The 26,197-nt window shown below is 45.4% G+C and overlaps 1 protein-coding gene across 2 annotated transcripts in view; it reads right to left on the bottom strand.

The window, feature by feature from the left end:
* KCNQ3 (potassium voltage-gated channel subfamily Q member 3) overlaps positions 1-26,197 on the bottom strand; it is a 358,351-nt gene that overhangs the window by 193,633 nt on the left and 138,521 nt on the right. Inside the window, exon 1 of one of the 2 annotated variants that reach the window (XM_063726814.1) lies at positions 6,181-7,836. The exons of the other annotated variant lie outside the window; for it this stretch is intronic. Coding sequence (XP_063582884.1) covers positions 6,181-6,239 — 59 coding nt within the window. The 5' untranslated portion in view covers positions 6,240-7,836. Of the gene's footprint in view, positions 1-6,180; positions 7,837-26,197 lie in introns of those variants that run through there. 2 annotated transcript variants of the gene reach the window in all.

Here is a 26,197-nt window from a genome sequence, read left to right on the forward strand (position 1 = left end):
ATTGAATATATTTAGGTGGCTGATATAATGGAATTATGCAACAGGACAAGGAGAATGTGGGGAAAACGAGGGGAAGGAATGGAGTTGAGAGCTGCTTAGGTAGTAGAACGAAGTAGACTAATGGCAACCTGGTAAAAGTGGGGTGTGAGAAAAAAGGTGAGGGTGAGGTGTGAGAAGAGGTCAGTGTGATAGTGAAGAGGAGGGGAAAGTCTTGATTTCTGCATAGGGGGGCATTAGGGTCACTACTGGAGATGAATTCAGGGAGCAGAAGGGATAATGGTTAGGATATGTTTCATGGGTCATGTAGCTGAAGGAGCTGAGCTATGACCTTGGCTTGGGGAAGGAAGGAGTGTAAAAGCTCATACTCCCAGGGTTTGATTTGTCCAATGACTATTTTAAAAGAAAAGTTTAAGTGTTTTTTTCCCCCCCTAACTTTCGGGTTGAGATATAGGGTCTCTTCTATAAGTAGTTTCTTCAAATTGAAAGATAACTTATTTCCCATGACATCCCAGTTTCTGTTTGTTTTTCCTTCTGCAAGGGCAATCCACATTCTTTATTTTCCTTGTGTCTGAAATATTTCTAATAAATTAGCTAACTTATCCCTGAAGTCATATCCTTCACTTTAATAAGAATAAAATGAGGCTGCTCTATGTATTATTAAACTTCATTTCAGGCTGAAATTGAATTATAAACTAGCCATAGTTCCTCTCATGTATCACAAGTTATTGCCCTATGATTCATGCTTCTGAATGGTTTTCAATCTTTTAGAGGCAGTAGGGAAACTGTCTTAAAATAGCCTGAATATAGCGCAATGAATATTTTTGAGAAGTCTGTAATTTTGGAAACTTTTATAGAAACATTTTTACTAACAATGACCCTGGAAAAGAATCTGCGGTAGGCTTTTAACGTGTGAGTTACTGTTGTTTCCTTGCTTATTTTTTTTTCCTGAATTACTGATATTTTAAAAGACCACATTTATCCCCAGATAAGCCATCGTGATTAAATGGGACCCTTTTATCCAAACCCTAAGATCTCAGTGGGGCATTGTGGCATAAGCTCTCTTGGCATCATTCTGTCCTGAAGGATTACATTTAAATGTTCAACTTGCCTCTTCTCTGCTGAAGAGTTCCTGTCTTCTCCCCTTCTGAGTCACTCTGTCACAAATTACTCACCACCTCACAGAGTGAGGTGTTAGGAAGAATAAAGTCCCTAAAGCCAGACAGACCTGGTTAGAACACTGGCTCTGCCAATTCCTTAGTTCTGTGACTTGGGGCATGATCCTGAGGTCCCCAAGGTTCTGATTTCTCATTAGTGGACCAGGAAAAACAGGAGTTCCTTCAACACTGGGCACTGTGAGGCTCAGTTTGTGATCCTGGAGAAGTACTAGTACAGCATTTGGGCAAGACATCCACCCTCTCTGAAGAGGTCAACAGTTGTTTTCCTCAGTTCAGTTCCTTTCACTTTAAGTTAATAATAATTAACAATTGGCAGTTCTACGAACCAGACGCTACTGTAAGCACTTCACATATGTGACTTCTTCAAATATAGTCAATGAAAGTTTCTTCCTAATTCTGGCAATAATGGGCTTATCACTTTTGGTTTTTGGCATGTTTATGAGTTAGGAAATTTTGGCTTTTTCTCATGTCCTTGGTGGCATTTTAATGAGAAGTAGAAGGACTCTGGATGGGGGCTGCTGGAAAGAAATTATGTTAACCTTTCTGTTCCTTAAGGATAATTTACACATCTGTCCTCCAATTCTGTTTGCTTACTTTTACAATAAATTAGTAACCAGAGGACAATCTCTTTTTTCAGTTCCCAAATTATTTAGTGGTATCTTTTTGCTATCATGCACTAACAAAGCAATTGATATGAAATGGTTTACGTGGAGCACCCAGCAAACTCTCTGACCTATTGTAACTGTTTAATAAACGTTTACGGAATAAACAAATCACTTTAATCTACCAGGCTTGTTGTGTTAAAAATAGTTGTAAGGTGACTCTGACACCGTTTGTTTATAGTGACCCTCTACTACTTCCCAGTGGTCACCTATATTTTTCTTAAAACATGCCGAAAAACCATCACTTTTCATGCAGAATTTTTCAAGGAATCCATTCCAAGATTTATTCGGATATAGTTTTGCAAATTCACTTTTAACTCTTTTTAAAAACAGAGACCACTAGCTCACATACTACTTTTAGGGTTCCAAATGTTCTAGGGGGTAGAGTGATGAGTTTGACTTAAAACGTATTTAAGATGTTCAGCTGTGAAGGCCATCAGTCACCTGTGGTGCCCAGTCCCACGTTGAGAAGCATCTGTGCTCTTTGATGGCTCATTTTACAGGGAGGGCAGCATCATCTCGGTCAGTCACAGAAGTGGAAGTCCAGCCCAGGCAAGGGGGCTCGTCCTCTGCTGCCCACCCCGTCTCTCCTCTTGTAGGTCATCCTTCCCAGGTCCTCCCTCTGGTGACCCCCGTGAAGTGCTTTGCCCTGAACTCCTGCACTCTTTGTGGAGATTGGAGTGAGAGGAGTTTTAAGAAGCTGTGGTCAATAGATTCATGCTCAGAGAGAGAGAGAAACCTGCAATGGAAAGGGGAGCTGGGGGAACTTTATGTTAAATGGAGATGGGCCTGAGGTTGCACAGCTATTCACACAGACCAGTGGCTAATAAATACAATGGGCAGCTACCAACCAGTAAAACAGCAGTGAAAGCATCCTGGGTCTGCACGGCCAGTCCCAGTAAAGCAGCATCCACCCAGGGATCTGAGCAGGGCTCATTCCCACTCAGCTGGTCAGTGTCCTCCCTTGAATATGGGGTACAGGGAGATTTCTTAAATTGCTTTGAACTCAGTCACATTCTGGGGCCAGTAGATCTATTGGTATGGTAACCTATTTCTGTGAGGGGGTCTGGCTTTCCTATTAAAGGTCATGATATAAAGTCTCCTTTTCTTATGCTATAATTGGATTGAAAGTGGAAAAGAAAATTCATTTAATACATAAAGTAATTAATAGCACAGGTCATGCCTAAACAAAGCAAAGGTGGTGATGGGGTATCTGACCAACTGACATTTGGGAAAGTCTCAAAGATGTCTAGGGCCCTTCCAAGTTTAGTATTTCGCAGCTCAGAGTTGTCTCTGAAACAGCTGGGATTCAAATTCTCACAGAGGGGATCTGTTTGTAAGACTTTGTGATTAAAGGAATGGGGATTTGTCCTGTCTTTGTCGGCTTCTTCAGCCCAGCTCTGTGTTTGCAAAAGGCTTGTCTTGCAGTGACTAGTTCATTCTTTTAGCTGGCATGTGGTGAGGGGATTTCTTGTGTGTGGTCCTTGCTATTTGGTGTTGCAGCTTGCTTGTCAGTGATGCTGGGAGGTGCCTCATTTTCTGGGGCACACTCATGGATGTAGTTCAGTGTGTTTGGGGTGCTGGTCCTGAAAAGGAGTTACCATCATATCAAAATGCTAAAAGGAAGGGAATGGATGTGATGTGTTCACTCACTGAACAATTTGCTGAGTCAACTCTATGGGAAACACTGTGTTAGGCACTATGGGAGCATCAGTCGACCCTGAATCCACTTTCCTCAGGAATTTTTACCTCTAAAGATGTCTAGATCCCATGACCTTGGAGAAGTACCTTGAATTGGCTAGAGACCAACTGGAGTGTGAGTGCAGGAAGCTGCCAAAGGTTAGAGACTTAAAAAGTACTGAATTCTGAAGACTAAGGGGGAAGGTTTCAGGAAGACTGTGCTAGAGCAGGGTAGAACTGTGACCCCAAAAATGTGGGCTCCAGAGAATTTAAAAAGTGGGATAAAGCAAGGCAATCCAGAATTTGGGAAAAGTAAGTGAAAGGGCATGTCTGGGGGAAAGGAGGGCATGTTAAGGGAGTGATCGCATTTCTCCATGGATCCCAGCGTTAGGAAATATACAAACAACAATCACTTCTGTGCATCAAATTGCACAGATAAAATATTTTGGGGGCAAACTGAGGCTCAGAGAGATTGAGTAGCTTGTTTAAGCTCAGATCACTCATCTGACCCAATGAGAATTTGACCCTAGGTTTGTCTAATTTTTTTATATTCCCACAGTGATGCCTGTTCGTCAACAGGCTCACTTCACCCTCTATAGGACTCTCTGAAGGCAAGGACTGTGGGCTTATTCTCCTTGTCTTCCAGCACTGGCAGGCTCAATACTTATTTGTTAAGTGAAGTGAAATAATAAATCAACACGCAGGCGCCTTTAGAACAAGCCTATGATCAGAACAGAGACCAAAGGCAGATTTCTCTATTATCTGAGACAGTCTGCCCAAGACTCTGCAGACCCCGAGGTTGGGCTGACCCTGGTCTGATGGCCCCGGGAATAAAAGAGTCATCGAGCTGCCACGACGAAGCAGCAGCACTGCCAGATGATGTGATGGATGACGGCCACAAGTCCCTCTGGACTCTTGCATGCTCCCCCGCCCATCTATAATCCTTAGATCACTGACGCAGCATGATGTAATGGGCTTTCCATCGCTCTAATAGTCTGGCCTGTCAGTGTGGATTTATCTCAACATGTACAGGGACATGGGGCCTGAAGCCTATTCAGGACTATATGATGGAAGAGCTTTAACAAAATGAAGAGTCTACTATGGCAGACCTCAATCTAACCTTCTCAGCTCCCCAGATGAACCCCCTCCCAATCCCCACAGCACCTATGGTGGCTAGCCTTGGACAGACTTAGCTCCCTTCTTGAACTACATGGTGAATGAATGAATGAAATAAAAAATGAATAAATGCTAGATATGAATTCCAATAAACCCACAGATTTTATTTCCAATAAATAAGTGGTACACACATCTGTCAATTTTGAAAGTAGTTCTTTGGGAAACTGGTATGTGGTTGGATTTGTACAGTTCCCAGTTTCTAGAGGATTTTCCATGTATTTTAACTGGTAATTAAGACTGTGGGCTCTGGAGGCCAAATGTGAAGAGTAGAGTATCAAGCTTATAATTTACCAGATATGTGACCTTGCACAAGCTACTAAACTCTCAGACTTCAGTTTATCCATCTGTGAAATGGGGTTGACACAAGAAATAACAGAGATAACACAGATTAAACAGCATGATCTTCACCTCCTTATCTGAATTCTGGCCTTCTATGGAGATGGTCTTTCTTGCCTGTTTTGCCGATGAAGCAACTGAAGCTCAGGGGGATTATGTTATTTGCCAAAGGTCACAGTGTCACCAAAACCCAGGACAGCTAGCTCACCACAGTCCATCAGCCAGAGCCACTTCCAATCTGAAATGTTCCCAGATTCTTTGTAATTCAGGTAATTCTTCCTGACCCTATTACCCCATTCAATTCTGAGGGCTATAAACAGCCCCCACTCTACTCAGAGGAGAAGCTGGAACTTGATCTCCTGGAAGGAAATCTAATACATACAGACAGCCCCACTTGCTCAGAGCCAGAGCCCCTGAAATTACATTTAACACCAAGCAGAAAAGGGAAGGAAGGGCAGGCTTAACGAATCCAAGGCTGCTGTTATTTATAACAGAAGAGAAAACAAATGAATGCTGGTGTCTGATCACATTTGCCACTTATCAGCACCTCTCTCCACACCTGCAGAAGCCCTCTATTCACGTGCAACAGTGAGAACTTCCTTTTCATCCACAGTCCTTAGGGTTTTTCAGCTCTAGCTGCCCACTGGAATTACCTGGGTGCCTTTAAAAAACACATAAGTATGCAGAGGTACATGAAAACTACCCATAGAGAGTTCATATTCAAATGGTCTAAGACAGGACCTGGTCTTCATTGCTTTTTGAAAGCTCCCAGGTGATTTGAATGCACAGCCCAGGCTGAGACCACAGCTGTAGGTTGTGGTTAATGAGTAGTTGATTGGTTTGGAACATAGAGTCATCCCATGTTGTAGAAATTCCATTTCAGATGGATTCAGTCACAGAAACTCATGATGCCCAATCATAAGGTGTTGTTTCCCAAACCAGTCCCTCACCCCCTCCCAGTTCTTGCCAGGTTCTTAGTACCCTACTAAAATCTGGATAAAGCCCTCCATTTTGCCTGCATAAAACCTAGCCTTGGCACAGCCATCTCACCCTGCTAAAACTAGGCCATGACACCACCATATTGTAGAAGTCCTTGGTTATCACGAACACTATTTTCTCCTCCAACCTCCAACCTGACACAGAATACATACCTGAAACACGCTTCCTCCCTCTGCTTCCTCCTTGAGGTCCTCCAGGCCTGTGCCACCATGGCCCTCCTGCTTCTGTTTGCTCTCCCTTCCTACACAGACACACAAGGATGCTTCTCAGAAGTAGCCAAGCATACTGGGTCATTTCCTGGTTGGCTCTGAGTCATACGGGATAAAATGCAAACTTCTCAGCAAAGCGCTTCACATTTTTACCTAGTTTCCTAACCACATTTTTCTGGGGCTACTCCATGTGATTTACACCCTAGCCAAACTCATCTATGTTGCATTTCCGGAACACACCATTCACTACCACACCCCTGTGCTTTGGCCTAGGCTGTTCTTTTCACCAAATATGCCCTCTACGCCAGTGCACCTGGTGAAATCTGACTTGTTCTTTAAGATCTCTGACACCTTAGGGCCCACTCCCCACCTGTGCTGGCCGGGCCCTGGGCAGAGTCTCTTTCAGCACTACTGTTCACAGTCCTCCCTACTGCCCAATGGAGGAGGAGGTGCTCTTTTTATGCCCACGTGGGTAGTGTTTTTTTAAAGCACATTTTCTTGACAATGGCTTGGATGTGGCCTGAGGACAAGGTGTGGCAGGAGAAGGAGAGCTGAGAAGAGAAGTGAAAGAAGAGGGGCGGAGAGAGATAAGATGGTTAAGTCATATGACGGGTACTGGGGGCAAGGGGCTAACAAAGAGACTTTAGCTAGCAATTCTTCCTGGAGTCTTCACCGAATAACAGAGAGGCCAATTAACCAGTTTGAATTGTTTGCTGTTTAGTGCTTGCTTTGCGTCTCTCATCTCTGCTAATTCCCTAAACTCTCAGCAAAGGTGACTCTATATGCAAATGCCCCGAGAAAGCCATTTAGAAAGAAATCAATGCAAGGGGCTTGGAGGACATCCCTGCTGGCTCAGAGCAGAGTGATGAACAGGAACAGCAGGTGAGGCAGAACTGAGATGCAGAATTTACTGGGGCAGGAAACTCAGAGCCCAGTGACATGGAGAAGGCCATATCCTCTCTACCCCACACCTCCTGAGCTGTAAGGACATGGGCAGAATTGAAAAATAGCCCGCTGGTATTCCCAGCATGTGTGCATATGTGGAATAGAGGGAGGTATGTCCTACCTTTCATTTAAATCTCAAAGATGGAGTGACCCCAACAGGTACTTGGCTGATCTGCCAGAGCATGAGTACCACACAGGCCAGGCTTTCAGACAGGAGAAACTGGGCAGGCAGACAAACGTGCCTCTATACTCACTTGCTCAGCTCAAATATGTTTGCATGGGAATCTTGGGGCAGAAAGCTTTGTCCTCGTCCCTCAGATGTCGGCTCAAGACTATACAGGTTTCTAAGCCTCCAAATAACCAATGAAAAACAATCAAGTCATGAAGGCCTTTGAACACAGTTGGTGATGACCCATCTGAGAATAGAGAGCTCCAAAATAATTACATTTCCCCATGCAGCCCACAGAAAAGTGCCGAGTGCACCACTTGCAAGGTTATTGTGTTGGTGCTGAGTCGAGCAGTTTGGGCCCTTTGTTTCAGAGAGCAGTGCTTATGTTTGCAAGATACCAAGTACTCCCAGCAGTGATTCATCTGGACGTGCTTCCCTGCCCATCATGGATTGGGGAGGCTTCCTCCACTCCAAGGAAGCAGGGAAGGCAGTTCACATTTTTTAGGAGACCGTATGCTAAGCACTGAGGCCCGCACTCTTTATTAACAGCTCAGTGCCCTCTGCCTTCTTCCTCCAAGGCCAAATCTTGATTATGATCACTTAAAGATGAGCAGAGGATGAGGAAGAGATCTTCTGACCTCAGGATAGGGGACTTTAGCCCCATAGGTCCAATCCAAGGGGCTTGCAGGCCAGATCCAACCAATCCAGCCTGCCACCTGCATTTGTAAAGTTTTACTGGAAGACAGCCATGCCATTCATTTACACATTTTCTGTGGCTGAGTTCATGCCACAACGGCAGCACTGTGTAGCTGTGATACAGGTTGTATGCAGCCCACAAAGCCCAAAATATTTACTTATTCTTTGGTCACTTACAGAAAAAGTTTACTGACCTTTGACATGACTTGACATGCCCCAAATTGTATTGTTTTCCCCCAAAACCTGCTCCTAGCCTGTTTTAGAAAATGGCTGTAGGTGCTAAAACTACGATTGGGCTTATTGCTCGTTTCCATCCTCTCTCTGACTTCCCATTTCCATTAAGTCACTGTGTCAAATGATTCTGTGCTGAAATCTGTATTTCTACTATCTGTCACCTTTTTTCATCCCCCTACTGTAGTCGAGTTGAGTTCTGTCCCCATTCTCAGGTAAGACATCAAGACAACTGTGGGTCTCGGCCTTGCGCACCTCAATTCCACTGCCTCTCTCCTGCAGAAGTAGTCTTTTAAAAAAATATCTGATTTTGTCATTTCCTCCTTACGATATTTAATATGCTTTCATCACCTACAAAAGGAAGCATGCGTTCTGACCTTGGCAATCAAGACCCTCCAGTCTGACCCTTGACAATCTCTTCACCCTCCTCTCCCATGGCTACTTCTACATCAACAGTGTAGGGTTCAGAAATTCCACACTGCTTACGGTTTCTCTGGAGCCATCATACTGTTTCATCCCTCCATATCTTAGTTCTTCATGCTGTTCCCTCAGTCTGTAATTCCCTCTGGATAATTTCAATCTGAAATATCCTTCAAGTCATTCAATACCATGTTCAAATGTCAACTCAATCTCAGGAAGCCTTTCTTGATGTCCTGTCCCATCAGCACAGTCAGTTCACCTATTCTCCTCCTTTAGCTTATACATGCTTCAGTTTTTGTGCCTTTACTTCATTCTAATGTCCTTCCTTGGATCCTCTCTTCTCAGCAAAACTATAGAATTATTGAGACCAGGGACCCTATTCATATGCCCCTGCATCCCTAATCTCTAAGCACAACATCTAAAACTCAGTAGATATTTGTTAATTGAATTAAGTGAAGAAATGTGTGAATAAACAAATGGGTGAATGCAGACACAGTCATTATCCCCACATTGCCATCTAAGAAAACTCTTTCCACTCTCACCCTTTCTTTAACCCAGTAACTTGTCTCTAAAAAAGAACCAGAAGAAAAGGGGAGTGGACACAGTTTAATATGAGGACTAAGGCTAATGACCAAGCAGAATTTCCTTTTCCATTAAGCAACCATTTGTTGAGCACATACTATATGCCAAGCATGTACCAAATTATTTACATATAATTATCTGAAACCGTCGCATGGGGAGGGGTAAGGACAATGAGTAGATCAGCCCCATTTTTATAGGATAAGGCTAGATAGTGACCTCCCAGGGTCTCCCAGTGAGCTAGTGATGGCTCCAAAGGTAGGACCCACCTCTGCTGGTTCCAGAGCCCAGCGGTTGCCATCATAATGTGCTGCCTTCCTGAGCTTTCCTGCAACTCAGCTCCACTGAGTTCTACTTGTTATTTAATTTTGTGTGAAGCAAAGTTAGAGGCTCGCCAGCCTGAAAAAAGCCCAGAATAATTTTGTATTCGCTGTCCTAGTTAGTTTTTTTTTTTTTTTTTTTTTAAGAAAAAATAAATCAGGGCAGCGTGTTCCCTGGCCTCATTCCCACTGTTTCTAGGATTGCCACACAACACAGCTTGGTAGGAGCCCTGGAGTGGGCAGAGCTGACGCCCACATGGTGACAGGCTGGCTTTCTCGAGCCTTGTCCCAGGGTCCTGGCGGTGTGAATGGGGAAAGACAGTTAGTCAGTCAATAAAAGGAAAGAAAACCACCTAATCATGAGAGCTGCAGATGGACTTCATAAAATGTTGGACTCACGGGATGCAGGAGAGAGAAGTGTGTTGGGGGTCAAGAGAGCTGGGTTCTGTCCAGGGTCTAATATAGGCTTGGGACATTGGTCAAGACCTTTCCATTTCTAAGCCTTGATCCACACCTGAGAAAAGAGATGACTGGCTGGTGTCGTGGGCTGAACTGTGTCTCTCTCAAATTAATACGTTGAAGTCCTAACCCCTAGGACCTCAGAATGTGACTGTATCTAGAGATAGGGTTTCTAAAGACATCATTAAGTTAAAATGAGTTCATTAGGGTGACCTGCTCTAATATGACTGGTGGCCTTATAAGAAGATATTTGAACACAGACATAAACAGAGGAAAGAAAATGTGAAGACACAGGGAGAAGACAACCATCTACAAGGCAAGGACAGAGGTCCCAGAAAAACCACCCTGTTGACACCTTGATCTTGGACTTCCAGCCTTCAGAACTGCAGGAAAATACATTTCTGTTGTTGAAATCACCCAGTCTTTAGTACTTTGTTTTGACAGCCCTAGTGAACTAATGCAGCTGGATGCATCAGACATCCAGCTTCTGCTCCAAGCTATGGCACCCAAGTGGATGTGTCTAATTCTGGGATCTCAACCGGAGAGAACAGGATCATGAGAGGCCAAAAAAGGCAGTCAAATACAGAACTGAAACTAGGTCTGAGAAGAGAAAACTCTGAAAGAACAACCTTTCCTTCATATGTCCAATGTAAAAGGGACAATATTTGTTGGGTTTTGTGGGAGGCAAGTGGCCACCCTCAATGGCAGTAGCAGAGAGACATGTTGTCTCAGCATGAGGCTGGGATGTGCATTACTTTGAACTTCCTGTCTCTGGGGGCACTGAAGCAAAAACCCAAAGACAATGTGGTGAAGGTGATGCTGAGGGCTCCCACTGTGTCATGGCGGAAGGAGGAAGTGGCATGAGTGCAGAAGGTGGCGTGACATACAAAACCACTTCACAAAACTTTCTCAATAAGGAGACAGGCTGCCAAATAAAGGCATAGGATTCCTGTGCCTGGAGGTCATCGGGCAGGGTTCCGAGGCCACCACTAGCAGGTGGAGATTCTGACTCTTGGCCAAAGCCTGGAACTTCACCCATCAGACAAATCTTTTGAGTGTCCATTGTGTGTTAGGCACAGTGCAAGAGAAGAAAAGATTCAGTCCCTGCCCCCAGGCAGTTAATACTCACCCCCTCATCCACGGCTACAGTTTGAATGTGTCTCCACCAAAGTTCATATTGAAATTTAAGCCCTAATGCAACAGTATTAAGGGGTGACTGAGTCATGAAGGTACCACCGTCATGAATGGGATTAATATCCTGATAAAAGAGCTCCAGGTTGAAGGGAACTATCTCTTGATCTCTTCCCTCCCCACTGCCAGGCAAGGACACAGTGCTCCTTCTCTCCAGAGGACTCGACAGCAAGGCACCATCTTGAAAGAAGATCTAAGCCTTCATAAGGCACCAATCCTACCCATGACTTGTCTTGGGCTTCCAGCCTCTAGAACCATGAGAAATAAAGTTATGTTCTTTATAAACAACCCAGTCGCAGATATTTTGTTATAGTAGCACAGAGGGACTGAGATACTCATTCATTTATTCATTTATTTACTCATTTGCCTTATCAAAGAGCCTTCCTCGACCATCTCACCTAAAATAGCAACTCTCAGTCCTCTTTCCCTGTTTCATTTTCCACCCTAACACCTACAGCCTCTGGCCTTATTCTATATTTACTGCTCATGTGTTAACCTCCTTCACGGAAATGAAAGTACCAAGACAAAGGAAGCTTGACTGTTTTATTCATTGCTATACCCTCAAGCCTAGAAAGTCAATAAATATTTGATTCTATGTGCAAGGCATGGAAGCAGGTGCTAAAAAATCAGAGGTGAATTTGACAAATTTGGTCCTTGTTTTATGGCCTTTAACACATGCAAGATCTCATGTGTGAGAAGAAACATGCCAACCAAAGAAAACTGAGAAAACAGAAAGAGGTAATAGGTACTGAGGGAAGCACTCTAAAATCAGGCACTCTAAAACCTTTTTTGCCTTATTTCTTTGAATTCCCATAGTGTCTCTATGAAGTTAGGTGCTATCATTATCCCTACTATACAGATGAAGAAACCGAGGCTCGGAGAGATCAAGTAACCTGCCCCAAACCACATGGTAACAGGGTTTGATCCCAGATCTGTAGGTATCAGAGTATGGCCCTTAAGTCTGGATACCCAGGGACCCTGTCCTGGCTCTGGCTTTTGAGGTTCCACTAGAACCCTCATTCAGCCGTGCCTATCTGCACAGGGGAAGGAATCTGCAAGACCAAGGGGGATGTGCCTACCTGGAGCCCGTGTGCCCCCTGCTGTCCCACAATTGAGCACCCAGGACCCTGCAATTCCCTGCCTGACACCCCAAGTACCTGCTGGGCTCCATGGGCCTCATCCTGTTCTCTGCTCCTAGAAAAACCCAGGCCCTGTATGAGCATGAAGAGGCCTAAGGGGAAACCCGGGGGGCTGTTTTGTGGGGGATGAAAGGAGCTTAGATGTATGGGCTGGGGGTCCACAGCAGGCATGAAGCCCCCCATGGTGTGGGAGGGGAAGGGGCAGTCTGGGGTACAGAGGACCCCACCTGTGCTTGTACTACAGCTCCCCACTCACAGAAATTAGGGGCAGGCCTCTCTGTGGGATCTAGGACCTGAGGCCTTAATCTCCAGACTATCCCACAAACACTATGTCCCCTCTACCCCAGAGCCAGCATGGGGGCATGGGTGATGAGCAGGATGCCTGCTCTCTGCAGTCACGCAGGATGGCTGGGCTTTGCCATGTTCCCCTGAACCAGTGAGGGAAGGTACTGAATCCAGATGGCTTGGAGGAGGAGCCCACAGGATCAAGGCAAACACCCAAGAATGGGAAAGTGACATAAGGCACGGGCTTCCCATCAGCTGGCCCTCAGGACTCATTGTCTGCACACTCCCCTACACACCTCACCCCACTCAGTCTAACCAGGCTCCCTGCTGCAGGGGACAACAACACCCCCAGTGTCATAGTCATGCTGCCTAAGAGTGGGGATAGAGGGGCAAATCGACTGAGGCTATATAAGGGAGAACCAAATCGTTCACCTTCGGCAGGCCAGGCCAGCCTCATAATTAGAGAGACAAGATGGTGAGGTGGCTATAGGTGTGTGCTCAGGGAATGATCCCCTGAGTTCCATCTGACACTGACTCTGGACAGCTGGGTGAACACGCCCAAGTTACCTGAACTGGCGCAAGTGATTTAAAGTCTCTCCTGCACCCCAATTTCCTTCTCTGTAGAACACAGAAAATTATACTCTCCACCTCAAGTCTTGTGGTGACAACTAGAGAGTTAATATATCCAAATCTACAATGAGTATATAGAACAGTGCCTGGTACAGACTAAATGTTCAATAAATACCATTTTTTACAATACTCTGTATCTCTTCTCTTCCCCTCAACTTGAGCACCTCCTTCGTCTTTGGGTATTGTAGTTTCTGGTTCCTAAAAGTATCCACTGTACCACTCTTTCTCATTTTTACCTGCCCCTTCCTAGGCCACATCCTCTCTCCTGAATTACTGCAACACTTCCTAACAAGTCACATGCCTCACATTGTATCTCCCCAAAGCATTCTCAGGCCCAAGCCACAGAGACCTCCTGATAATGTAAATCTGCTGTCACATCCCTACCCGCCCATTAAGTTACTGAGCTCTTTATTATCACGTTCAGCATGTATGTGCTGAGTGCCTACTAAGTGCCAGGCATTCTCTGAACACTGGAGAAGGAGGATTGAGCACCAGTAAACAAGAACATTGCCTTTATGGAATTTCTCATGGAGGGAGGCAGACAATACACAAATAAGCATGAAAGTAGCAGGTAACGCCAGGAGATCTGCAGAGCAGGAAAATAGGGCAACAAGCAGGACCTTTGCAAACCCTAAGATGTCTCCATGTAATTGAGAAAATGGCATGCCTTCCTCTTGGGTGAGGCATCCCCAAGTGCTGTTCAGCCCCCACTCACCTCCTCCACCAGCCCCACCATGTGCTGCAACCCAGGTAATGAGGTGCTGTAACAGAAAACACTTAAATGCGTAGAATCCTCCAGTGCCGAATTTGCAGCTCCAACCAAGTCCTGGACGGATTTCTAATTCTGTATATATAGCAAAATGTCTGCTAGTAGAAAAGGATACTGGATTCTGAGATTCTCTTGAAATAAACCTTCATTGCCATCAAGGGTGACACATGTCTTCTGGATTTCAGAGGCCATGCACACCTTCTCAGCTCCCATCACAACATACGACAGTGGTCGGTGTAGCTCTGGCCCTTCCCACGTCCCAAGGCACCCCCAGATAGCTCTAACTAACCATGCCAAGCCTCTGTGAGAAAACCTTCTGTGGCATTGTATTACCAAGAGGCTGGCACTTGGTCCCTCCCAGATCTGCTCTTGTTATCTCTCTAGCTTTGACACAGTGTTCCCCAAACTCTAGAGGACAAACAAAGCAGCTTGATTATCCAGGCCTGAGAAGACAGGGAACCGCTCTCATCCTCAGGACTATCCCACATGGTTGTGCAAGGTGTGCCCTCGCAACTCATGAATTAGGCCCCCTGGAGTTGTTCAGTGCACACTCTGTGCAGCTGTGTATGGCAGACCTGGGTAGTTGGCTGAATGGCGGCCCCCAAAATATAGGTCTACACCCTGCAGTCTGTGAATGAGATCTTATTTGGAAAAGGGTCTTTGCAGATATATTAAAGTTAAGGATCTTTAGATGAAGAGATCATCTGGATTATCTAGGTGAGCCCTAAATCCAATGACAAGCATCCTTGTAAGAGACATCCAGAGCACAGGTACATAGAGGCAAAGGCAAGATGAAGATGGAGTGGAGACTGGAGTGATATGGCCACAAGCCCAGGAATGCTGGGGCAGGCACAAGAACCCGAACGAGGCAATGAATGGATTGTCCCATAGAGCTCCCAGAGTGGGCAAGACCCTGCTGGATTTGGGACTTCTGGCCACCAGAACTGTGAGAAAATAAATTTCTGTTGCTTTCAGACACCAGATTTATGGTACTTCATTATGGCCATCTCAGGGAATGAATAATGCCTGCACCAGGTCTTAGTTTAAATGCCATTTGCTCGAGGAAAACCTCCAGGGATCTATCTCCCTCCTGCAGCTGTGCTGAGTGCTCCCACTGGAGGCCCTTAGGCACATCACCTTCCTCTCGACACCCAGCCCCTTCTGCCATTTGGGGGACTCTAGTCTGTGACTTTGCCCTCCACTCCTGGGCTTGTCTCAGAAGTGGCAGATGGACATGTCAGCAAAAACTCACCCATGTCCTCCAAATGCAAGGGGATCTTTTTCAAAATCTTGTGACCCCAAAGGCAAAACATTAGGAGCTGGGAAGTAAGTGAGAGTTCCCTAGTCCCTGATTTTCTGCAGCCAGAGACATGTGTGGACACTTTATAAGGCTTACATAAGATGATGGTGATACACACTTGCAGCTGGAAGAAGATGCAGCAGCTGTCAGGCCACCTCAGCCTCGGTGGTTTTCCCAGGCCACACTGGGCAGTCTGTCAGTTGCCGTGTCCCAGAATTGAGAGCCCCGGGAGTCAGTGGCAGCTGCCGGGTCTGATGGACACATCTTTCCTGCCCTATATCTTGTCCATGATCAGCACGTCATAGTGACAAAGGCAGTGTCCACTGGGGTGGCTTCGATAAGCCACGAACCTGAATGTTCCCATTTAGCCCATTTTTCCTGGCTTCCAGTCCCCGTGGGTGGCTGGATGCTGTGCCCACCAGGGGAACAGGAGAAGGACTATTGCTAACACTCATGGAGCACCTTCTAGGAACCAGGCACTGTCCTGTGCCCTTCACCAGGAGAACTCCATCTAACCTCAGGACAACCCTGTGGTAACAGCTATCTCTGTACACTGCAGATGAGGAATTTGAAAGTCTAGTATTTCCCAAAGTCACAGAGCTTGCAGTAAAGGCCCTGAGATTCAACCTCAGGCTCTCTGCTTGTGAAACGCATGCTCTTAACTTAGAAAGCCAGAGTTAGCCTCAGTCAGGGTCTCAGCCTCCAGGAGGATCACCCTTGAGGGCTGACTCAGTCTCACCTGCAGGGGACCCAGCTGAGACTCAGGGGTGCCCTCATATGGCCACCCATGGGGCCTCTGGTTTGGAAGAAATGGCATCCCATGCTTAACATCTGGCCTCTTACTCTAGCAAACAGACTAGGGAAAGTCATAGCCTGGGCAGCTGTGGCTGCTGCTTCCTCCCCTCCCTGCCCCCTCCCCTCTTCTCTTCCGATTTCTCCTCTTCCTCCTCCTCCTGATCCTTCTTCTCTCAAAAAATATCTATTGAGCACCCACCGTACTGAAGGACCTGTGTCCACTGGGAATTTAGCATTGTAAAGGAGACACGGCAGAGTAAAATGGGATATAAATAAGTAAACAGCAAAAATGAAATAAATATTATACCCATTGCTGCTGCAGGAGAGGAAGAGATTTTCTTGATGGGCTACTTTGTTTATGGCACTGAGAATCTGTCTCACAAAGGCTGAAGATGAAGAGTGACTGGAGAACTCTGAAGCAGTCCAGAAGTCTCAAGAGATCTGAGTCATCAGGGCATGCCGATTAGAAGTTCTGTGGTAGGCAGTGGTTGACAGTCTCTAAGATGCTCTGATTATGCCTGCCTCCTGATAGTCACACCCTTGTGCAATCCCCTCCCCTTGAATGTGGTCTGGATTTAGTGACTTGCTTCTAATGCATAGAGTAGGACAGAGTGATGGGATGTCACTTCTGATTAGATATAAAAAGACTTTGATGTCCTTCTTGGGGGCCTCCTTGCATGCTCTCTCTCACTCTTGCCAGCAGGGAACCCAGCAGCCATGCCATGAGGCAGCCCATGGAGAGGTGCCTGTGGGGAGGGACCAGAGCCTACTAAAAACCACAAGTGAGCCTGCAAGCAGACTGTTCCTCCCCACTCTAGCTCTCAGATGAGACTACAGCCCCAGCAATAGCTCGGGAGAAACACATAAGAGACTTTGAGCCAGAGACACCCAGATAAGCCATGCTCCCATCAGAGGCTGGCCAGAAATGCATTAGGCATTCTTCTCCTGCAGAAGGCACCCACTGCACAGTAGGACAGTTCTGACATGCAAACTGTGCTACCTCTACCACTGAGCACTAGTTCTATCTTCCAGGAACACACAGAGATGATGAATCAATTCCTTTGCCATATGATAGTCTTTCAGGTGTGGGAAGTTGGTGACCTAACAGTGGGTTCCCCTATTCTCAGTTTTCTTCACTCCTAGCCACACTTTTCTAACTGGTTCTCAAATCCTTCTCCGTCCTTGTGTTTCCCCACAACACAATATCTCAATTATGTTCCCAATTGAGCTGTCTTGTTTCTGGCTAGCAAAGCTTTGCTCAAGATGTGCCCTCCACATGGAATTCCCTTCCTCTTTCTTGTCTGGCCCAACTTACCACGACTGTTCCAAGAATCCTTTCTGGAGCCTGCCCCCTCAGTCCAGCTGGACACCTCCCTGGTGCAGAACCTGTCCTTCCTGCTGCACTCACCTCTCTTCATTGCATCGCTGTGCCATCATGATGTGTTTGTGGGTTTGCTCCTGTAACTGTGAGCACCTTGAGTGCTGGGAAGGACCCATGGTTCATTTTTGAATCCACAACACTTGTTCAGAGTGAGAGGATGGATGAACGGATTGGATGGATGGATGGATGGATGGATGGAAGATGAACAAAGGAAGAGAGGGGCATCCTCCTTAGTAGACAGGGTTCCATTGGCATTCATCCTCAGTGCTATCCTTCTGGGTATATGCACTTTGTAAGGAAGCTTCTGTGCCCTTCAAGATAAAGCCTGGACAATTCCTCATGGCCTAAAGCAGAGCAAGCCTTATCAACCCCTCTAAATCCTGCAGGTACAAGTGTCATGACTTCAGTGGTAAGAAAGTTCAGAGACAGAGAGCAAGTGAAGAGAAAACAAGAGAGAAAATGAGCCTAGGTTAAAATATTTAAAACATTTCCATACTTCCTGGACTTATAAATATTTCATTAGTAAGATGCTGTCCCACATAAATGCAAACTCAGGGGAAAGGGTCTTAGGAAAGCTGGGAGTCAGCATTTTAAGGAAGCCAATTTCCCTTTACAAACGTAATACCTTCTCACCATAATGTGGAAAACAGAAATACAAAGAAGAAAGAAAAATTGATGTATTACCCAAAGTCCCATCACTCAAAACCAACAATTTTTAGTATTTTATAAATTTTTGATCTATGGATTTTGTATATTTGGGGTGGTTGCATGATACTACATATTCTCTTGTGAACCTGGATTTTCTTATTTTCCCTAAACATAGTAACATAAACTTTGTCCTATGTTACTGTGAACTCTTTATGAAACAAGTTTTTTTTTTTTTTTTTTTTTGAGACTGAGTCTTGCTCTGTCGCCAAGGCTGGAGTGCAGTGGTGTGATTTCGGCTCACTGCAGCCTCCGGTTCCCGGGTTCAAGTGATTCCCCTGCCTCAGGCTTGGGAATAGCTGGGATTACAGGTGCACACCACCATGCCCAGCTAATTTCTGTATTTTAGTAGAGACAGGGTTTCACTATGTTGGCCAGGCTGGTCTCAAACTCTTGATCTCAAGTGACCCACCCGCCTCAGCCTACCAAAGCATGTGAGCCACCACACCCAGCCATGAAACAAGTTTTAACAGGACTACATAATATTCATCCAGGACATGTACCACCTTGGAAGTCATCAAGGCCTCTGTGATACAGTGGCAGAGACAGGTGTAGTTAATTTAAATCTTCCCATATTGTTGGGCATTTAGGTTGCTTCCAATTTTCTTACTACCAGAAAAATGTCAAAGTTGTGGCCAGGTGTGGTGACTCACACCTGTAATCTCAGCAATTTGGGAGGCGGAGGCAGGCAGATCACTTGAGGTCAGGAGTTCGAGACCAGCGACCAAGACGGTGAAACCTTGTCTCTACTAAAAATACAAAAATTAGCCAGGTGTGGTGGCATACACCTGTAATCCCAGCTACTCAGGGGGCTGAGGCAGGAGAATCACCTGGACTAAGGAAGACTCTGTCTCAAAAAACAAAAATAGAAAAAAGAAAAATGTCACAGTTAACTTATTTGTCTAACCTCAAATTCTTTCCTTAAGTAACTTCCTCAGAAATACAAATAATTGGCAAAGAAGACAACCTTTCTGTGGCTTTTTATACCTATTTGCAATTGCTTTCTAAAAGGACTGTACCTAAATGATCTCCCCACAGTGGGATTTGAGTGCTTGTCTCCCACGCCATCCCCACCTGGGGGGCCATATCATAATGCTTATAGATGAGAATACCTCAGAGATAACTGACTCTGGCAAGGAGGCTGGTGAAACCCAAAACTCGTTGATACATTCAAGAGCATTTCTTGTAGGGAAATTTCCCTCCTTGATCTTCAGCCCAAACAAGACCCTCTTCCCTGGACACTGAGGCTATTTAATGGCCCCTCCTCTTGAATCCCACTGCCTGACTTCAGACCCCCTCCTTTCTGGCCTGGGTCATGCAACAGCCCCCCCCACTTCTGACTTCTATCTGTCCCATTTATTTTATTCCCCCTCTTTCAGCCAAAGTGGGCTTTCTAAAATAAAAAATCTAAAACCAAGTCATCTTAGACATTTTCCTTCCTTCCTTCCTTCTTTTTCTTTTCTTTTCTTTTCTTTTTTCTTCTTTTTTTAACGGTGTCTCGCTGTGTTGCCAGGCTGGAGTGTAGTGGCGTGATCTCAGCTCACTGCAACCTCCGCCTCCCAGGTTCAAGTGATTCTCCTGCCTCAGCCTCCCAAGTAGCTAGGACTACAGGTGTGTGCCACCATGCCCAGCTAATTTTTGTATTTTTAGTAGAGATGGGGTTTCACCACAGTGGCCAGGCTGGTCTCGATCTCTTGTCATCGTGATCCGCCTGCCTCAGCCTTCCAAAGTGCTGGGATTACAGGCATGAGCCACCGCACCCAGCCCATCTTAGACATTTTTCAATGACTGCCCATTATCTTGCACCCAAGGCTTTCCATGATGGTCCCCAACTTCTCTCCAGTCTCACTATCTACTCTGCAACTCTATCCCCCTCACTTTGTAATAAGTATTCACTAGGTGCTTGTGACAGGCCAGAGTGTGATAACTGCCTAGCTACTCACCCTGGGGGTTCTTGGTCTGACAGAGGAATTAGAGGGTGACGGTACAGGCTGACAGAGCCCAGCAAAGGTTGGGGATGTCAGGTCTCCTTCCTTTTCATTCAAAGCTTTCATTCCTTACAACTGAAAAAAGGCAATTTCAAAAGAGAATCCAAATTCAAAATCAGAGAAACCATCCAAGAGTTTTGTAAAATGATCCAAGAGTTAGTGATTTTCAGAAAAGCCTGTATCAGGCTATGGGGTGTGCTGTCGGGGGAAGGGGTGGAAGAAGCAAAGTTGGGGAAAAGAATCTACTTCCTCCTTGTTCTGTGTCACCTCTTTTTGTAGGTTACTTTTTCCTCCTCTCCACTAGTGGTTCCATTTATTCGCCTGAAGGACTCCTGCACCTGCCTGTGATGTCTAACATGATAAACACCAGGAGGCCCTTGTGCTGGAGCCTTGTCTTCCTTCCTTCTGCAGCTCCAAGAGACTAATTTGTAGAGAAGAGGCTCCTTCTCCAGCATAACAGTGTAGAAGGGAGCTGAGCTGGCTTCAGCAGCAGTGGGAAAGTAATCTGTGTTCTCACCATCACAGTCCCACACCTGAGCTGCCATCCTGTTTTCTTGCCTCTCCCACCTGACTGTGCATTCTCATAGGGCAGGGTCTAGGGCTGGGCACTTTGGGACCTACCCCAACCAATGCCAGCAGGGTTTCCAGAGGCAAGTCACAGGGACCTCCCCTGCACTATCGGCATGGCCCCCAGCTGTGTCTCCACCTCCACATCTGTGGAACCCTCCCGGGTCAGTGGGCCACACACCACCTAATACCTTCAAAGTCAGAGATCCACTTTCAAATGGTGGCTCTATCCCACATCCAAACACAAGGCCCACTGTAGTGCCTTACTCTCTTAGGGTTTCTGTGTCCTCTTCTGTAGAAAGTACCTGCAGGATGGGAGAGGCGGGGTTGGAGGATAATATTCATGGAGCTCCAGACAAACAGTAGGTGACCATAAACAGTAAAAGGCACAGCGGTGTTAAAAGGCCCGTAAGATGAATAATGGGGATCTGAAGCCAGGAACCCTGCCTTTGGGATCCACATGTCTAAACATTGCATCAACCACCTCCTCTCTGTCTAGCCAAGTCCCCCTGCCCCTTGCAGTGTCATATAATTCTTCCCAGCAGTAGTTTATAGTGCTCACTCTCAATTAACTGTTTGGGACTCATACAGACATGGCATTCACAGGTATAAAAGACTCCTCAGACCCCCCAAATCTGCTGACCTTGCAGTTTGGAAATCACCATGCACACACCATTGCTACATGAAAATGCATTTGCCCTCAATGTGAGGATAAAAATCAATGTGCCTAGGCCCATGCCTGGCATATAATAAATATTCAACGCATATTGCCCCAAAAACGTTTTGTGGGTTGATTCTGTGCCATAAGACTGAACTTTGAAGTCTGGCAGTATAGAAATGAGCTTTGCATACCACTTGCCAAGAGAGGAACATCATAAATGCACATGATATTCTTATCATCTAAATATTTTTCCAAATCAGTTCAACATAGCAAAGATAGGAACCATCTTGGGGCTACATAGGGATGGGCCGGGTAAGAGGGAAAATTTAGGGGCAAATCTCAGATGGTCAAAGGTTTGGAGAAACAAATGGCTTCTATAATTTCCTTTCTTTTCGGATTTATTGAGTGCCTTCGGCGTGCTGGGTAGAGTACACTGGGGAGCACTTTGTAGATATCATCCATTTTAATTCTCACAATGACCCTGTGAGAGTATTAGCATGCCTAGGAGGACCTTGGAGGTGAGGAGGCTTAGGCATGGCCCAAGGTCACACATTAGTGTGTAAAGGCAGAACTGAAATTAGACACCCAGGTCTGACTTCCCAGTGGTCCTCCTGCACAGGGGAGTGGCTGGGATCCCAGACCCAGGAGTCCAACCATTGGGATTTAAATCCCAGCTTTGCCGTTTCCTACCTGTGTGAGCTTGGATAAGCTCCATGTCCTCTTTGAGGGATAATAAAATGGGGGTGATTGTGGTACTGACCTCAGAGGGTCAAAGGATAAGTAATTATTACTATATGATAGCACTTAGAAGAGTGCCTGACACATACGTGCTGTTCATTTCAATATCATCACTGTTGTTTTGATCATGGCTCTTTGGAAGCTGGTGGTTTGACAGTGGTGTTCAGAGGGAAGCCGAGGGTGTGAGAACACTCAGTAGCGTCACCCTCAAATGGCGCCTGCCAGTCCAGAATTCCCATCTGTGCTCTCAGGAACACACCGGTTGTTTGTTAGCAAATGCCCCTTCTTGCTGAGGAGATGTTGACACAGAAAAAAATTGAGCTGCTTCTGGCAGAAAATAGTCAGGCAGGAAACTGGTCTTCCCAGTAAGCAATGGTTCAGAAAGAAGGGATGTTGAGACCTCATGGATATGTGAACTCCAAGACCTCCATCACCTCCTCAGTGAGCCTTCTCTTAATGGGGCTTGTATAACGTGAGTCAGGGGGAGAGGGAGGTCAGCTGGCTTGGTCTCATGAAACCTCAGGAGAAACCAGTGTTGAGAATGAAGAGAGACCACAGGGCAAAACCATTAAAGTTGTATGCATACTGAAAACTTCCCCTTCTCGCATTACAAAAGTTCTTGGGATAAGATGGCATGGGAATTGGAATTGAGGGTCCTGGGCTCCAGCTCTTGTTCTACCATTAATCAGGTAGCTGTGTGGCCTCAGGTCAGTCTATTCCCCTCTCTGGGCCTGAGGCAACTCCTCTGAACAAATTGAGGGCTGGAACAGAGCCAGGAGCAGGGCCCTTCCAGATAAGAAGTAATGAGTTTTGTTAAAAATAAGAATCTATGTTGTACATCCTTTTTAACTTCTTCTGTTCATTAATCCATTACTCATTTATTCCTTCATTCCACCAACTCGAACTGGGCAATCTAGAGGACCCCCCTCACCCTTCAACAATCTAAATTTTACAAGTTCGTCCTCTGCCAATTCCAAATGCCTAGGAATGCAAAGAGTTCGCTCAGACACCCCTGCATCCCCAAGACTTCCTGCTGGGTGGAGTCTTTGTTTTGCTCTTTACCACCAGGTACCATGGTCAGCTTCTTCACTAGTTTCTTAAAAAAAAAAATGCATTCACACTAAACATTTTATGAGTTTGGATCCTTAAGATGGGGCAGGGGTGAAACCCCATCTCTACTAAAAATATTTTAAAAATTAGCTGGGCATGGTGGTGGATGCCTGTAATCCCAGCTGAGGCACGAGTATTGCTTGAACCAAGGAGGCAGAGGTTGGAGTGAGCCGAGATCGCACCACTGCATGCCAGCCTGGAGAGGGCTTATATGACAAGCAAATAACCCCTGTATCCTGCCTGCACTCTGTTTATGCCTCCCAGTGCTTTGCCAACACTATGAAGTCCATATTTTTCTGACAGTATTAGAAAGATTAGCTTCCCCCATTCCCCAAAGCCTGGAATCCTGGCGATACCCAGACCCTGGGAATAGAGATGGGGTAGCTTTTATTGGAAGACATATAAACCCAAACCTATGAGGACATCCAGCAACACAAAGGCCTTCTCTGTAAAGAAATTTACTCTTCTGAGTGCGGGCAACAAACATAAAAAAAAAAAAAACTCATCAAAAAGTTAGATAAGGAGTTTCATCCATGCAGCTGAAGTCATCACTGGTCATTAGAGAAATGCAAATCAAAACCACAATGAGATACCATCTCACGCCAGTTAGAATGGCAATTATTAAAAAGTCAGGAAACAACAGATGCTGGCAAGGCTGTGGAGAAATAGGAATGCTTTTACACTTTTGGTAGGAGTGTAAATTAGTTCAACCATTGTGGAAGACAGTATGGCGATTCCTCAAGGATCTAGTACCAGAAATACTATTTGACCCAGCCATCCCATTACTGGTTGTATGCTCAAAGGATTATAAATCATTCTACTATAAGGACGCATGCACACATGTTTATTGCAGGACTATTTACAATAGCAAAGACTTGGAACCAACCCAAATGCCCATCAATAATAGAATGGATAAAGAAAATGTGGCACATATACACCATGGAATACTATGCAGCCATAAAAAAGAATGAGTTCATTCCCTTCACAGGGACATGGATGAAGCTGGAAGCCATCATTCTCAGCAAACTAACATAAGAACAGAAAACCAAACACTGCATGTTCTCACTCATAAGTGGGAGTTGAACAATGAGAACACATGGACACAAGGAGGGAACATCACACACCAGGGCCTACTGGGGGGTGGTGGGGGGTGGAGGCAAGGGGAGGATGCGTTAGGACAAATAGCTAATGCAAGTGGGGCTTAACACCTAGATGACGGGTTGATACGTACAGAAAACCACCATGACGCATGTATACCTATGTAACAAACCTGGACGTTCTGTACCTGTATCCCAGAACTTAAAGCAAAATAAAATAAAAAAAGAAATTCATTCTTCTTAAAGAGCAGCCTAGATTTTAAGTAGTAAAAAGTAGTTTCCTTCATCACACCTATATTGAGCACGTACTGAGAGCTAGGAACTGAGCTGGATCCCTCAAGGAGTTCTCTGATATAGTTGTCACTAGCTACATGTGATCATTCATCTAAATTCAAATGAATTGCAGCTAAATCACATTTAAAGTTTGGTTCCTCAGTCACAGTAAAGACATTTCAAGCGCTCAATAGTCACATGTGGTTAGTGGCTACAATATTGGATAGTAGAGATATGGAGTATTTCCATCATCAAAGAAAGTTCTACTGGACAGTTCTGGTCTAACAGGAGCAAAGAGAGGAACAGAAAACTACGCCAGCCAGAAGCCAAAGCATCAAACACTGAGGAAGAGGTCTCCTCTTGAGTTCAGCATTAGTGCGTGACTACCCCGCAGGCAGGAGTCATTCACAAACCTCAGCGGAAGAGGTATCTATTAGAGAGCTGTCATGTTCAATCTGTTTCAATCTTAAAGTTAGATAAGGAGTTTCATCCGTGCAGCTGAAGGCACGTTTTCTCCGTCTCAAGAGGTTCTAGTCAAATGTCCCCTTTCTGGGCCTTCTCCTCTTCACTTCTGAGCTCTTCATCTTGCTCACTCTTGCCACACCCATGGACGTTCTACCTTGCATCACAATCATATACATGTAGGTCTTATGGCCCTTCCATCGGTGAGTGCCTTCTCATCCCTTGGTTCCTAGCAGTGCAATTTGATAACTGAACAAATGAATGAGTCAGTGAAAAATAAGTGAATAACTGAATAAACAAAGAAATAATGAAAACATGCACAACTGTCCATTCCACTGTGGGCTTAATCCAGACCTGGTTTCTCTGTCATAAACCTATCTAATCACTGGTGAACTTGAAGAGGTTAAGGTTCTGTGTCAGCTACCAGCTTACTATCTCTCTAATCTTAGAAACCTGTGGAAAAAAGAGACATTCAGAGCACATCCACCTCTAATCAACCTGATAATCGCCTATACAAAACTCTCAGGCATCCATGCAGTTTTTATCCAGCAAAAATAACTCATGAGTCATTGTATTTTCTCTAATAAAGGGGATAATTTTGCACGCACAGAAACATCCCCATTTGTCCACACAGCTGTTTCTTCCTATTCCTCCTCTTTTCAGACTTGGAGAAGTGTTCTTTCTGCTTGTTAAGCAAAACTCTCTCCATGTGTCCTTGGCAGTAACCTCTTAGTTCCACTGGGTATTGATCCATCAATCATTGCCCTGTCCCCTTCCCAATCTCATGTCCACTCATGTCCACCATGTTGCTCATGGTCAGTTTTCTGTAAATGCGGACGGAGGATGATGATCTCTTACCATCTCTCTAACACTCCCTAAACTCATTTGATTGCCTCTAGCTCAAACCCAAACCATGACCCTCTCTCTTTCTTTCACCATCATATCTCCTTTAAAAGGCACCATGCCTTCACCTTCCCCTCCCCCTGAAATCCAACTCTGTCCCCATCCATTGATTTCTTTTTTCTTTTTTTTTTTTTAAGGAGCATCATC

This window comes from Pongo abelii, chromosome 7 (assembly GCF_028885655.2).
Source record: "Pongo abelii isolate AG06213 chromosome 7, NHGRI_mPonAbe1-v2.0_pri, whole genome shotgun sequence".
Taxonomy (NCBI): Eukaryota; Metazoa; Chordata; class Mammalia; order Primates; family Hominidae; genus Pongo; species Pongo abelii.